Genomic DNA, 14,819 nt, shown 5'->3' with positions numbered 1-14,819 from the left:
CACATTAGTATCTTACCATTTTATTTTCCAAAATATACTACTTAATTAAAAATAATTAAAGGTGATATTAAATCAAATTAAGGCACATATCATGATTAATTAATTTATCTCCTGAAAACAAAGTCTTAAAAGGTAACGTATTTACGGCTTATAATTTAACTCAAACTGTGATAGACTTAATGGTAACGTGGATGCAAAAGAATACAGTCAATATAAGGTGGCCTCCATCCATCCACATCAGTGTGGGCAAATTACTCTTACAATTACAAACCCTAAACAATTATTAAAAATTTTACGAAAGTAATTACGACATACGTACGCATGGGCTCTTCGAATACTTTAAATAGACATAACATGGATGGAAGGAGTAACCAAAATCCTTTCTTAGAAATTTGGTGCCAGTTTGTGAGATGCATCGTTATAACATATTGGCGGTTGGTGCGGCGGCTTGCCTTTCAGCCGCAATCACCTGGTATCTAGTAGATCCACATGCATTTGTGTTGCACAAACTCCATCTCCAACCACGACTACTTTCCACCAGCAGGGACACTGTTTCCACGTCGAATTTCGCCTTCTACAAATTGAGCCTCCAATGGCCACCTTCCACGTGTACTTCGGAGCCTCCTGCAGGTTTGAATTGTCGAGGACCTGTCCCCGGCCAGTTTACCATCCATGGTTTATGGCCACAGGATGCCAAAGACAAAAGAATACCCCCCTATAATCCAGCGAATCCTTGTACCACTGACATACCTATATCTCCTGATAATCTCATAGTACGCACATTTCTTACATCCTTTTAGGTTTTTTACTTTTACTTATGATTAATTATGAGTTATCTAACACTTTTTTTTCTTTGCCTTCGCTTGTCATATTTTTGCTGTTTTAAAAGCCTTATCTACAGCAGATCGACGAGAAATTAAAGCGACTATGGCCAAACTTAAGGAACTCCGGAAGTGAGCAGCAAAATCAATTTTTTTGGAGAGAAGAATGGAGAAAACATGGAATGTGTTCTGATTATCCAGATGAGCCTTTTGACTATTTCAACTCTGCCTTAAATCTTAGAGATGGCTTCGATCCAGGTGCTTATACTTAACTGATCAAAACAAAAAGAATACTAATTAATTCACTTATTCATTTGTGATAAATATTATAGTTGGACATTCTAATTATTCGTATATCCAAAAAGATATATTCCAATACCTTTTGGATTTTGAACATAAACATAAATTTTAGCTTCTCTTTTAAACCCCAAATGTTCAATGATCTTATTTTGAGACATTCTTAGCTTGAGTGTGCATGGAGGTAAGGACTTCATTTTTGATATAGTTATTTTGGAAAATTCGTTTTTAATCCTAAAAATAAAAGTAGAAAAGTACTCTACTTGGATACAAAACAAAGAATAGATGAAGACTAAAAATTGAAATTTTAATTTGAAATCTTTTGACAACAAAAAAAAAAGCATAATTATACATGAATTATTATATATTTGATTTTAAGGGCTTAACTTTTTAAATTATTTTCATATTGCTTTTAACTTGTCTTATAACGATTAGAATATGATAATTAAACAACAAAGTAAACAGAAAATTTTAAGTAGAAAAATGACAATTAGATATAGGGTCTAATAAAACTTAAATATGATTTGAATATTTGGTTCTAAAAATGTTATTCTTATTTTTTTTCTTTTTCTTTCAATTTTCTTTCCAAAGAGAAAACTTGCGGTAGGAGTACCGGTCGGTTATCTTATAAAAAAAAAAATTGAGGTAGTGAGAAGGTGAGAGTCATAATAGTGAGAATAATAATTGAAAGGTAAAAAAAGATATCTATTTATTTGTTTAACATGTGGACAAGAGGGAGAAGGGAAGAATTAATTGGATCCTAGGTTTTATTTTTTTTTTATTGAATGGTAACAATAATTAGAATTGGAGATTAACATGACATGAATTTCGGAAGGATAATTCGTGTATTAATTTAACGATCTGTAGTTCAAATAATATTGACATCGTCATTATATTAAAAGTTAATGGCAAGTAAAGGATTTATGTTTAATTTGGATCTTTTGTAGACCTCCATAGGCATATAATCAAGGATAAAACATGAATGTCAAAAGATATGACTTTAAAATTTGGAATAAAATGGCTGGCTATCAAGGGATAAGGGCAGTCTAATTATTAAGTAATTATATAAGATACTCCCCTACTCTTTGAATGTATAATAATTATAACAATATTGCTTCCTAGTTCTTAACATATTGCATGTCTGCTATTGCTTTGACTCAGCCTTTCAACTTACTCCTGGAAAAAGTTACACGGTAAAACAGGTCGCAGATGCAGTTCGAAGGCAAGTAGGAGCAAAACCTGAGATTGCTTGCAGCAGAAGTAAAGAGGTTAAAAAAAGGCTCCAGCTCTGGGAGATTCGACTATGTTACAATAAGGAAATGCCCCCCAAGACGCTCAAAGACTGTCCCAAAGATTTTTCAGGCCCGTGTGGAAGCTTGCAAGATAGTATAACATTCCCTGACCCTCCGTCGAGTAGTGATGAAATGGCGGACCATTCGGCAGGGATAGGATCAGAATTTCAAGCTAGTGATGAAAAATGAATTATACTAGTTCTGATATGATGGATGGACGTTTCTTAATTATAAATAAGATAAATCTTAGAATAACGGTTCTAAAAAGTAGATAAGTATATGATTAGTAAGTTTGGCATCTCCCATATAAAATCAAGGTTTACTTCCGGTGTTTGTTTGGGTTTATGAGGGCTCCTCCATCCTGTTTAACTTTGGTCCCAGCCGTCTGAACCTCCCCAAACTGTTGCCCTTAATTAGCTCAAAAAATTGTTGTAGGAAGAAAGGAGTTTAATGCAAGTCCAGTTTAAGTTGTTGAAAACCATTACAATGTTGTTTCAATGACAACTGCATCACAATTAATTCCCATTTTGTTGGAATCGTCTCCTTATCACAAGTCTTGTCATGATTCCTGCTACGCATTTCTCTTTCGATTATTGTGGTAAGACGAGTCATTTTGCAGTGTCGTTATCTTCATCCTTGAGAAAATGAGAGAAAATAAACAAGTACATTAGCAAATTAAATTAAAATGCTTTTAGGTTGGTCTCTCTCTCTCTCTCTCTCTCTATATATATATATATATATATGTGACTAATTATGATGAAATATATATGGCCATATATCACTGGCTAGCCCATCTCTCTCCCTGCATTTAGACTGTCAAGTGTGCACGTACAGCACTACAGCTACAACAACCATATATATGCATCCATCTATTCTTGTCTTATTTATGTGGAAAAAAACATATAATTAATATGTTTCACACGAAGATAAGACAAATGTGTAATTTAAAAATTATCTATCATAAGATTATTATTCTCAACCCCACAGCTATATTCATTAATTGAAAATGGGTACACGTAGCACATGTGAACAATCTTTGAGCGTGGAAGCTTGTAAATTTCTTAGGCTTCATGTCAACGTTGAAGTTACGTTTGGTAGGAGTAAAGAAATACAGGTGAAGAAAATATCCAAGCAAAGATGAGCAATAATAGGAAGAACCTTAGACCTTTACTTTCAAAATTACAAAGTAATTAAAGCCTGGGTGCTATATATATTTCTTAAAACTACCTACGCGTACCCTCGTCATTCATCATTAACAAGATATATATATATATATATATATATATATATTTATAATTAATTAATTAAATATTTAAATGCATGTAAAATACATTAAAAAATCCTTAATAAAATCTTTAATTGTCACTATCAGTGACAAAGTCATGGTGCAACCAGTTGCTGACAACACCACCAAAAAATTAATTGCAAAACAAGTGGTAAGGCAAATTAATAAATTCAAGGAAAAGACAAAACAATGTTTGGTAGATAATAAGCCACAAACATTTGTCTGGAAAGATAAGAATCTGAACAAGCATATGGTGGAGGAGTTTAACTATATCCTCCACTCTCGCAAAGAATTGAAATTTTAAGAATTTAGGACTACCAAGAAATCAAAATCCCTAAATTTTGGGAAAAATCAAAATTTTTTTATTTCGAGATAAACCATAAAAACTCTTGAAGCAAATTTTCTTTTTTTTTTTAAAAGAAAAGAACCGGAGCAGTGTTTATTTTTACTTAAAAACTTTTGAAGGTGGTATTTAATTTTTGAATTAATTAAATTTCTATGCACTTGAACGTTTCGTGTTTGACTTCCACACATGAAATTTGTGGGTACAATTTTATTTATAATCTGATCAATTTGCTTTTAACAAATTAATTTTCATGCGTTTGAATACTTTTGAGGTTGGTATTTTATTTACCTAAGTTTTTCTTTTTAAATGTTGATTCACATCATGAAAATTTAATCTTAATTAGACTATGTTATCAAGAGAGTATTTGAGAATCACAAGTAGATTAGAATATATTGACCTACGTTAACTTGTCTAATTTAAAATATTTCTAGTTTAAGGTATCATTATTCTCAAGCTAACACGTAACAATATACGAAAAAAATATTTGTGAATTTGTTACACTTGTTCCAAGTTGAAGTTGAGGTTATATTTGGGAGGAGAAGAATGAAAAATTTTCATATTAAAATAAATAATGAATGAAAAATACTCACGCATTGAGAGACCTTGGTAACTACATTTATGTTTATGTTGTGTAAAGTGATAACATTGTCATACAGGGAAACCACCATTAAAAATCTTGCCATTTCTAAAGTGAACTTTCTTTTTTGACAAAAAAAAAGGAAAAAAGAAAAAGCTTCCCTCTCCCTCTCGGTCTCGGGAAAGTAAAACAAAGCATATTGATAAGATAAACGAAAATGGCTAGAAAAGAAAAAAAATGAATAAAAAAAGAATTTTGTACATAAAAAATGAAAAATGTGTAAGTTCAATTTGTCCTCCCCATTGACTTATTTCTGTGGGCAAGGCAAGTAAATTTTCTTTCTATCTTTCTTTCATGTATTCATATAAAAAGGACTAGTTGTTGTTGTTGTTCAATTCAAAACCGTTGATCAGAAAAGAGGAAGTGAAAAGATACAAGAGGAAAAATGCAAGGGTGGAGCAAATTTGAAATACCGGACATGGTGATGATGGACATCCTCTCAAAGCTTCCAGTTAAATCCCTGGCACGTTTCAGGTGCGTTTGTAAGCCTTGGTCTTCTTCTTTTCGGACCCCTGATTTCATTACTAAACATCACCAAAACAACCTCACAGACAACAACCTTAATCTCCTCCTCAAACGTTGTCACGGCAACACCCGTAACGACATCCATTATTTCTCTGCACTCTCAACAGAAAAAGGGGGAAACTTTTCAGTAACAGAGAACATTCATTTACCCTTTTTTGAAAATTGTTGGTATGCCCCTGTAGTTTCTGGTCCTTGCAATGGATTACTTTGTTTACATGATGCTGGTAAAGCTGCCCTTTGGAACCCATCGACCAGAGAGTTTAAAATCCTTCCTCAATCCTCAGTCAACCGCCCTCCTTCGATAGATTCCACTAGGTTTGGTTGCCTTGGGTTTGGTTTTGATTCTGTAACTGATGACTACAAAGTTGTAAGATTTGTTACTAATTATTTTAATGAGAATGAAGACGAAGGCTTGCAAGCTGATTGGATCCACCAAGTTGAGTTGTATTCACTGAAAAGTGATTCCTGGAAGGAAATTTCAGTTCCTGAGGCACATCCTTACGGCTCACCTTTATTCAATAATTACGTAAATGGGTTTTATTATTGGCAGGCAACTGGGAATTCTAATTACCTTATTCTTTCATTTGACATGGCTAATGAAAAGTTTTCAACTTTACCTTTGCCAAACTTTGGTGGGTCTTTAGCACAATATTATTTGCAACTTTTGGACTTTAATGGATCGCTTGGTGCAATTGTATACCCAAGGGAGGGAACTGAAAAGTCTATCGATTTGTGGGTTATGAATGGATCATGGACTAGACAATTCAGTATTGAATCTGTTTCTGGAGTTGAGAGGCCACTGGGGTTTTGGAAGAACGGTGAATTATTTCTGGAGAGCTCAAACCACGAACTAGTGCTGTTTGATCCTGCCACTCGAGAGCTTAAGAATCTTGGTATCCATGCTTATCGGAATACAATGAAGCTTATTGTTTATGTCGAGAGCTTGGTTCCAATCAATGGAACATCAGAGCAGGAGGAACGTATAATTCGTCGGCAGGCTGGAGATGCATCAAATAGACATTGAAAACGAAGAGGGAAGTCAAGAGGAATAGGGAAATAAAATGAAAGGGGTAAGCTTTGATGGGATATTTTTCACTTGGTAAATTATCGTGCAATTTGTCTTAACTATATTCTCTTGTGAGCTTCTTGTGATAATGCTGTTAATGTTTGGATTTTATGTCAAAGATTTTGGCCTCTGCAGGGTGTTTACCTGGCACACACACAACACATGGTTTGTAAATTTGGAGAAATTTGGTCTTACCTTATGGTATTTTTTACTTTATTATGGTGGTTTCAAGAAGTTTTGGAAGACAGAATATAGAGGGTAAATCACCAACCTTTTCCTCAATGAGTTTGATATTACACTGACTAGGCATTTATATACAAAATATGAAGATATAAATGGTAACTATATGAGTACAGCTATGAATGTAGCAGTAGATCAAAGACATGTCTGGATACTTCATAGCAGTTTGTTTTTGGTTGTTTTAGTGAATTTGCGAGATTTCTGCCGGGAGAATTAAATAGTTTTTACACTTATTTGTGTACTTTTGGTAGTTTATTCAATTTATTTGTGATCTTCTTCTTCTTCTAACTCTGATTGCAAAGTTGGATATTAGTGTGCTTTGTTGCTTAGGAACCGAAGGAAAAAGGGAAAGACAAGAAAGTTTTATGCTTTTAGCTCAAGTGTAAGCAAAAGTGTAGGTTAATGGGTTTGCTTGTTACAATCATGTTAATAAAATAATTTGAGCATCAATTTCAACAATATTCTTTGCTTTAAAAGCCTTATATATTAAAAGAATGTAGTCTCTCACAGCAGTTATACATATGTATTAGCATTAGTTCAAGAAGTAAATCAATGTTTAAGTTGAACAGAAACTGATTTCTTGTAATTATTGGATGCAATAGGGGCAAAGCTGCTTGAGGCCAAAAATTAGCCTAAAATTGAGCAGTGGCTTTTATAATTTTAGTGGAGTAAACATAGTAAAAGAGAGGAATATTTATATCCCATTTATCCTTGCTTCATCCTTGTACTATACTTTGCAGTGTATTTTTGTGAGTGGTTGAAGGGCTTGGAGCAATGTCTGTTATTGTTGAGAACTTCATGAATTTGTTTTAATTACTGACACAGAGGTTCATACATTAAGAATATTTTGATAGTTGAAGAACCCCTACCCAGGCTCAAGCTTCTTGTGTGCAGTGATAGCATGTAACCTATAAATGTGGTGACAGAAAGCGTTTGATGTGGTATACTTTATTTCTTTAGTCTTGAAATGTATTCTTTATGGTTATTTGTAAACACTGGAATGTTAGCTTATGTGCTGTCTATAATACCAGTTTCTAAATCATCAAATACTCCAATAACATCTGTAGGTCAAGAGATTTAACAACCACAGAAAAATGAAAACATATTGTAGTTTGAAACTGAAGTTCAGTTGCTTTTGTTCCATGGCATTTAAACAGTTTGGTTATGCTTTGGGGTACTTGTGGCAATATTTACTTAAGCTGCTAGGTTCAGAGTGCTTCTTTTCTAATCTAAAATTTTGTTTCCTAGGCTCAGCATTTCTTGCCATGTAACATTTCCTTTGTAGGGCTCTAAAATAGTATGATTTTTAGCAGTGAATTTGACTTTTTCCTTTGCAGGGCTTGCACCCTGCCTAGCCAAACATAGCTTTTTCCCTTTCAGGGTTTCCTTTTCATTTTTCTTGGTAGATTTTATTGATATGTTGAATTTTACAATATTTTTTGTTCTGGGAACATTTTGGTGACAATTATTGTTTCAATAGTTATGTCGTGGAATAGAAGTGATGTCATCGAAATTTTGTATTTAAGGATTTTATATGTCTTGGCAATAGGGCCTCCATCCAGTCATATAAAGACCTTGGTCCTTCTATTCCTTCAGAATGGGGCCTTGTCATACTCCGAAGAGGATAGGTTAAGGTCCTGAAATGTGCCAGTTTCAAGTTTCTCCACTATGTGCGTGTTCCTTTGAATTTATGAAAAAAAGGTGTATAATTCATACGTGCCAGGTCTTAACGAGTGTGGCAGGAATATAGTACCAGATGGAGATGAATATTCATGTTGCTGACTAGCAGGGTTGTTTAATAGCAGAGAAATTGCATTTTCGTTATGCAATAAGCCAAAAGAAAATGGAATTACATATTTGTGAAAATGTTCATTGCACACTGATATTATTTTACTTGAATTGTTGTTGTTATCCACATTTGAGACTGCTTCACTATCATTCTCATTTTGCGCAGATCAAAGTTGAAGTCTGGTACAGAAAGGCTGGCAGGGTAAATAACCTTTGGTCCTGGAGAGCTGCATCTGCTATGGCGATGGGCTTAACTATACTTATTTTCTCTCCATGTCGTTTGTTGATCTATTATATGGGGACACTAGGTCTATGAATCCATGTTTATTATGCACCTTTCTATGTTTTCTTGACCGTGTGGATACACTACCATCTGCACTTAAGCTCGTTTGGTTGTCTCAGCGTAAATATTACTTGCTCCCCACAGATGAAAAGAGTACATGATTGCTTTCAGGCTTCAGTACAGGGAATAGTAATGTTGCTCTAATCTCTCATAGCCTTAGTTTCATATTTCTAAAGCAACATTGAACTACAAGATATAGCCTAGGAGAACATTATATTGCACAACCAGTTCCCCAAAAAGAAGAGAATAATTATAAAGAACAAAAATTGGTGAATTGGAGGAAATCATGGTGAAGGACAGCTAGCTTTGTTCACATTTTATTTTAACAATATTAAAGAGGTTTCTCTTGTTTATTTATTTATTTTTTGTTATTTTCTGATTCTTACCTTATGGCCTTTGCCCATCACTGTCGATTGGGTTGCATATTTTTAGAGAAATTTAAATGTTGCAGTTTAGCAGAGGCCCAGAACTCACAGAACAAGAAGGAATTGTTTCAGATCAATAGAATGCATATCCTGAATAAAGCATGAAGATAGGATTTTAAATTTTCTTTGGTGGCAAGTTAAGCACAACCCACCATGAATGAATCAGATAGATATATGAAACACCTTCGTATCAAGCATAAGTCCATAAATAGAACATAAAAGCATAAGGAGATCTTAGCATTGCATTCTATACCAGGTACAATAGTCACCTCCTCATCTATTAGAATTTAACCCTTAAACTTAAGGCTAGGAAATGTTTATATTTTATTCAGGAAATGTATGCATTCTAATTAATGCTGCTAAATTGAATATAAACCCGAATTGATTTGAATCTAAAATGACTCAAATTTGAAGCAACTTGAAATTGAGATGATCTAAAATTGTAATTATCTAAACTTAAAACTAAAATATAAAATTTAATCACAAATTTGATTGTAGCTCAAATCCAACTCAAATTCAAAAATGTCAAACTTCTAAAAAATTCAAATTTATTTTGATTTGAACTCGAAATTATTTGAATCAAATTCAATCATGATCGTTTCTCATTTTAATGATTTGGTTTGAGTGATACAACATCATATTTATAGCTGCTAATCAGAATCCGAAACATGTTTCACTTCCAATTCTCAGCTTAGTACCAAAATTATGATTCAATCTTTCATTTCTATTTTTAAAACCATGTTTGCTGACCGGAATTTGGAACTCTTGAGATGCAGTACCTGAATTGAAATCTGATTATGAGGCTTAGAGGCTACGTACACTGCAAGATAAAACCCACGAGTTAGGTAAGTTTTGTGATGGGCTCCTTCTCCCATTTTTAAATGGTCTACGAAGAAATGAGGACGTAACTGCCTTCTTTTCACCATGATTTCCTTCAATTACTCTATTTTTATTCTTTCTATTGATCTTATTTTTGGAAAATAATTTTCGAAAATAACAAAAAAGATCCTAGTTTGAACATTTAATTTTTTTTTAAAAAATATTTATTTCTAAAAATTCCATTTATTTTATGTTTTTGAAAAAAAAAAATACTACGTAATAGTGATAAAATGGGGAACAACGGACATTTCCTTGTGTTAAAATGTTGGGCCGCTAAGTCACGTTTCGTGCAGTCTCTCCCCCTGTTCATGCTTCAAAGGAAACTACATTCTCCGCCTCGCCGCCGAATTCGCTGGACAGAAAAGCTAGGGTTACAGCTAAAACCCATACCCCGCGGTCCATGGCTCGCTTGACCAAAGAGCAACTCTTGAAAGACAAACAAACCCATGATGCCAACACCATCACTGCTCTCTCTCTCAACCACAAAGCTCTCTCCGATGTACGATGCCGCCGCCATTCGTCTTTCTCCAATCCCTTCCATTTCCTCTCCTCTCATTGCTTCTCTTTTTTTTTTTTCTTTACAGGTTTCTTGCTTGGCTGAATTCAAAAACCTGGAAAGACTCGACCTGGCCTTTAACAATCTCGCTTCACTGGAGGTCTTTTTTCTTTGTTTGTTTAATCTTTTCTCAGTTGCTGCCTACTTATTAAATACAATTAAATTTAACTTTAATTTCAATTTATAGGGATTGAAGTCCTGCGTTAATTTGAAATGGTTATCAGTTGTTCAAAACAAATTGCAAACTTTGAAAGGAATTGAACGACTCACTAAGCTCACTGTAAGTAGCATTAAACTTTCTGTGTTTATTCTTAATTTTATTAACAAATTAAAATGCATTACATTGACAAAAAAGAAAAAATGATTCGTTTGCTTGTAAATTAGGTGTTGAATGCAGGCAAAAATAAGCTTAGATCAATGGAAGAGGTTAGGTCACTTGTGAATTTACGCGCATTAATTTTGAATGGTAAGATTTGTAATAAAATGCATTACATTGCTGGTTTGTTCTAATTGTTTTCAAAGACTGTTTTTTTTTCCCCTTTGCAATTAGGATAAAAGTGCCAATTGACCCCGTTTCGCTGGCTGTGCAGACAATGAGATTGTTTCAATATGTGGCCTTGATGGAATGAAAGACTTGAACACTCTTGGTATGGGTTCATAGCCTTTATTTTGACATTCATTAAGGTGCCATCAGCATGTGCTTTTATGACACCCTACAATGATTTTTTTTTTCTAAGTTAACTTAAATTGCCTTTTGGCTGAAATTCAAATGTAAGAATGGAGATGATATAGAGTACAGCTCTGTTATTCTGGAGTGGAATGTTGGGATAACTATTTCTGCTTAACCCTGTCTAATCATGCTTTTAACTCATCCCATCACCCTACTTCTTTTCCCTCTTCTTGGCGCTACTCAAATCCAACCCTTTTAAGATGACTCCGCATACTGTTAAAAGGCATTTTCGTTTGGCCGGGATTTAGGATAGGTTATACATGAACTCTTTCTAATTTAAAATTTGGTAATTAGAGTACAATGTTGTTAGTGCCAAAAGGTTCAACTCTCAAGCACCATGAAGGAGTTTGGTCACTTTATTTGTCATTTAAAATGCAAAAAAAACTGTTCTTAGTTGTTTCATGGATACTATCATAACTTTTGTCCTCTTAGTGTTATTCACTTACCTAAACTAAGTGAGGAGAGAAAACCAGTTTTTTCTTCGAACTGGTGCATCAGAAATCTCTTAAGTCGTTTAACTTGGATGTTAGTCTCTGTTGTCTGGAATTTCTTGCAGTGCTTTCGAGAAATCCTATCAGTGAAATTGGTGATTCGCTTGTCAAGCTGAAATCTGTCACAAAGGTGAGGAGTTCTTCCTTTATTGTTATGTTATAGATGCAATTTCAATTGATTACTCCTAAAGCTTTTCTACTGCTCTTGGTTCCAGCTTTCTGTGTCTAACTGCCAAATTCAAGATATCAAGTCTTCATTCAAGTCCTGCATTGAATTAAAAGAGCTTCGACTTGCCCACAATGATATCAAAGTATGCTCTTTTGCATAATGACTATCCTATTAAGCATGTTTCGTACATTGCGGCCTCTATTATGTTTCAGTTAGCTTCTTTCATTTTTATTTCCTATATTCTTTACCCATTTCTATACATTTTAATTTTGTTAATTAATCACTGATGTCTCCTGTCTCCCTCTTTTAATGTGTGTGAATTGCCCAGAGTCTCCCAGCAGAGTTGTCTTATAATAAGAAACTTCAAAATTTGGACTTGGGAAATAACTTAATCACTAGATGGTCAGATTTGAAGGTTAGTTGCAAGCAAACTTGATGTTTGTCCTGATTTTATGGTCTTTTTTCTTTTCCTGGGAATTGCATTTTCAGTACTGTTCATGGGCAACAAACTAAATGACAGGCACTGGATTCATTAGTTAATCTGAAGAATCTCAATCTACAAGGAAACCCTATAGCTGAAAAGGATAAATTAGCAAAGAAGGTAGGCATATGTTTGCCCTTTTACACTTTTCTTGTCTATGCTTTGTAGATAGTCATGTTTGCCCTTTTACACTTTTCTTGTCTATTGTTTTGTAGGTAGTCACGTTTGCCCTTTTACACTTTTCTTGTCTACATTTTTTCTTCCTTTTTTCTTTCAAGAAAAAAAGTTTTATGACCTTAGTCTCTGGACATAATTACTATAAATGACTCTACTGCAGGTTAAAAAGTTACTGCCTACCTTGCACATATTCAATGCTAGACCAATTGATAAAAGTATAAAAAATGAAATGGGTGAAATTGTTCACATTGCTTCACATAACACTGCTTACAAGGGAGAAATTCATAAGGAGGAGAAAAAGGATCAGAAAGGGAAAAAAAATCCCAAATTTCAGGTGTCTGTTCAAGGACAGGATATTAATCTTCATAATGCTACGGGTCATGACGCTGAGAAAGAATTGAAGAGGAAAAGGAAGAAAGGAAATGACAAGCTGTCAACAGAAGTTCCAGTAGATGAGGATGATATCATTGTTGAGAAGGAAGAAAAGAAGAAAAAATCAAAGGGGGAACAGGAAAATGTGAGTCTTCTTGGTTTGGAGAAAGAATTTATACAAAAAGGGAGGAAAACAAATGATAAGCTCCTGAAGAAAGAAGTTTCAGTGCACAAGGGTGAGGATGGTATCATGGTTGAAGAGGAACCAAAGAAGAAAAAATTAGGGAAACGGGCCGAACTTGACATTATTGATGATGGAGGTGCCTCTTTCACAGAGCTGTTCACAACTGATGTTGCAGATCCAAAAGATGATGGTGAAAGGAAGATATTTGATACATCTGGTCAAGTTAAGAAATCAACAGGTAGTTTAGTTACTTTCCCTGTGAAAATGAAGAAAAGTAAACGTGGTGTGCTTCCTGAACTTCAATTGGCCCCAGCAGTTGAAGTTGGAATGGGCGGGGCATCAACCTGGGATGATGAGTGAAGCAGACTTTCAGTGGCAGTCTTTCTCAGTTAAGCTAGAATTCAGTTGTTAGTTGCCGTTCTTAATTTCTCGTGCATCCCCTGTTTTGTTTGAGGTTTTTCTGCTCAACTTAGTGATGTCTTAGGTGAATGTTGGTTTCAATTGTTATCTTGCCGTATGTGTGCAGTAAAGAATCGAGATCATTTGATGAGTGGTTAATCAGATATACTAGTGATGAATTGTAACTTTCAGACTTGCCACATGGTAAGTGTTTTCAAGGAGTAAGTTTAAGGCTTCTTCTGGGAGTACCTTTACCATTATCTTCTCTTCAAGGTACTGATATGTTAGCTCTCAGTGGTGAAGACTGGCCAGGGAGAGCGAGCTCAATAATGATAAGGTTGGGGGAGTGGAATATTGAGAATGGTGCAATTCTATGTCTTCGTTTTTTGTTTACCCTCTTCTTCAATTCTGGTGTTTAAAAAGAAAGTTGATACATACACTTGGTTTTGTTTCAATGGAACATGAACTTTCCGGCTAGTTTCATTCTTGCACCACCATTTACCAAGTAGCAAAGAAAAAATGCTTAGTCGTTTTATTGGTAGAGGGGTGCTACAGACCAAAGAAATAATGCTAATTCGGTTTGCATTTTCACTTGCTAAATTGTATCGAACTGTCCATAAGTCTGATGGATGTTGAGCCCAGTCGATACATGAATGGATATGAATTATGCATTACAATTTTACAATTGCAGGCCAAACGGCATGGAAACACATTAGAATTAGAACTAGATCAAGTTTTGGTAATTTTGTTGGAAAATACAGTTTCTACGCCAACAAATTTAGCTCATGCATGCTGGAAACTTGGTTATTTAGGTAGAAGAACCAAGTGATTAAACAGTCAACTTTTAAATCATTAAAGGCTCAGCTTAATTCTGGCGTTATCTAATTAAAAACCTTGTAGTCAAATGTTTCTCTGTTTCCCTTCTAAATTAGCACCTGTAATCTTTGACCGCTAGGTTGAGTTTGAAACGGTGTGGATTGATTTTGATTGATGGATTGCAGTGGAAGTGAACCAACTTCACATTCATCGGATACGGTCAAAATTAAGCTCAACCAAGCAGCATGCTTGTTACCTAAAAGGTGTGGATAAGCTTTGACCTTTTATGTAGTTTTATGAACAATTGATTACCAAATTTAAGAACTTTGGCGAAATGGAGTTACCCTAATATCGATCCGAAATTATAGCATTTTTCTTTTTAAACTTAATGATTTCCTTTTATTCTATTTACCCAAGTTAAGGCACAATAACTTGTTATGTTTATGGTTTTGTGAAAAGAAACCAGTATTTGTGGAATGTGACAGACAGTGCCCTTACTT

General features: G+C 34.4%; 3 protein-coding genes across 4 annotated transcripts; all 3 read left to right on the top strand.

The window, feature by feature from the left end:
* Nucleotides 1–396: 396 nt before the first annotated feature.
* LOC110412836 (ribonuclease 1-like) lies at nt 397–2,857 on the top strand. Its single transcript, XM_021423470.1, has 3 exons — nt 397–773; nt 890–1,079; nt 2,280–2,857. The coding sequence occupies exons 1-3, from the start codon at nt 411–413 to the stop codon at nt 2,597–2,599; spliced, it is 873 nt and encodes a 290-aa protein (XP_021279145.1). The 5' UTR covers nt 397–410; the 3' UTR covers nt 2,600–2,857.
* A 1,923-nt stretch (nt 2,858–4,780) lies between these two features.
* LOC110412713 (F-box protein CPR1-like) lies at nt 4,781–9,001 on the top strand. Of its 2 annotated transcripts, none has more exons than XM_089782935.1 (2): nt 4,781–6,273; nt 6,405–8,456. In XM_089782935.1, exon 1 carries the CDS (start codon nt 5,064–5,066, stop codon nt 6,225–6,227), a length of 1,164 nt encoding a protein of 387 aa, XP_089639061.1. In that variant the 5' UTR covers nt 4,781–5,063; the 3' UTR covers nt 6,228–6,273; nt 6,405–8,456. The 2 variants fall into 2 exon arrangements, with proteins under 2 accessions (XP_089639061.1, XP_021278999.1); XM_021423324.2 differs by lacking the exon at nt 6,405–8,456 and adding an exon at nt 8,464–9,001 and having other exon boundaries at nt 4,784–6,273.
* A 1,212-nt stretch (nt 9,002–10,213) lies between these two features.
* Nucleotides 10,214–14,188, top strand: LOC110412029 (Leucine-rich repeat (LRR) family protein). Its single transcript, XM_021422433.2, has 10 exons — nt 10,214–10,443; nt 10,529–10,600; nt 10,688–10,780; nt 10,885–10,966; nt 11,091–11,147; nt 11,787–11,851; nt 11,937–12,032; nt 12,219–12,305; nt 12,411–12,491; nt 12,709–14,188. The coding sequence occupies exons 1-10, from the start codon at nt 10,345–10,347 to the stop codon at nt 13,462–13,464; spliced, it is 1,488 nt and encodes a 495-aa protein (XP_021278108.1). The 5' UTR covers nt 10,214–10,344; the 3' UTR covers nt 13,465–14,188.
* Nucleotides 14,189–14,819: the final 631 nt, after the last annotated feature.

The sequence above is a fragment of the Theobroma umbraticum genome, unplaced genomic scaffold (genome assembly GCF_002168275.2).
Source record: "Theobroma umbraticum cultivar Fairchild unplaced genomic scaffold, ASM216827v3 scaffold_95.0, whole genome shotgun sequence".
Lineage (NCBI taxonomy): Eukaryota > Viridiplantae > Streptophyta > Magnoliopsida > Malvales > Malvaceae > Theobroma > Theobroma umbraticum.
The sequence above is the reverse complement of the archived record's forward strand: the minus strand, read 5'-3'. Positions and strand labels throughout refer to the sequence as shown.

Bases quoted from the DNA above. Each gene is read 5' to 3' on its own strand.
- LOC110412836 (XM_021423470.1), top strand. From the start codon at position 411: ATGCATCGTTATAACATATTGGCGGTTGGTGCGGCGGCTTGCCTTTCA. The intron at 774-889 runs GTACGCACATTT...CTGTTTTAAAAG, and splicing joins TATCTCCTGATAATCTCATA to CCTTATCTACAGCAGATCGA. The intron at 1,080-2,279 runs GTGCTTATACTT...GCTTTGACTCAG, and splicing joins TAGAGATGGCTTCGATCCAG to CCTTTCAACTTACTCCTGGA.
- LOC110412713 (XM_021423324.2), top strand. From the start codon at position 5,064: ATGCAAGGGTGGAGCAAATTTGAAATACCGGACATGGTGATGATGGAC.
- LOC110412029 (XM_021422433.2), top strand. From the start codon at position 10,345: ATGGCTCGCTTGACCAAAGAGCAACTCTTGAAAGACAAACAAACCCAT. The intron at 10,601-10,687 runs GTCTTTTTTCTT...TTCAATTTATAG, and splicing joins ACAATCTCGCTTCACTGGAG to GGATTGAAGTCCTGCGTTAA. The intron at 12,033-12,218 runs GTATGCTCTTTT...TGAATTGCCCAG, and splicing joins TTGCCCACAATGATATCAAA to AGTCTCCCAGCAGAGTTGTC.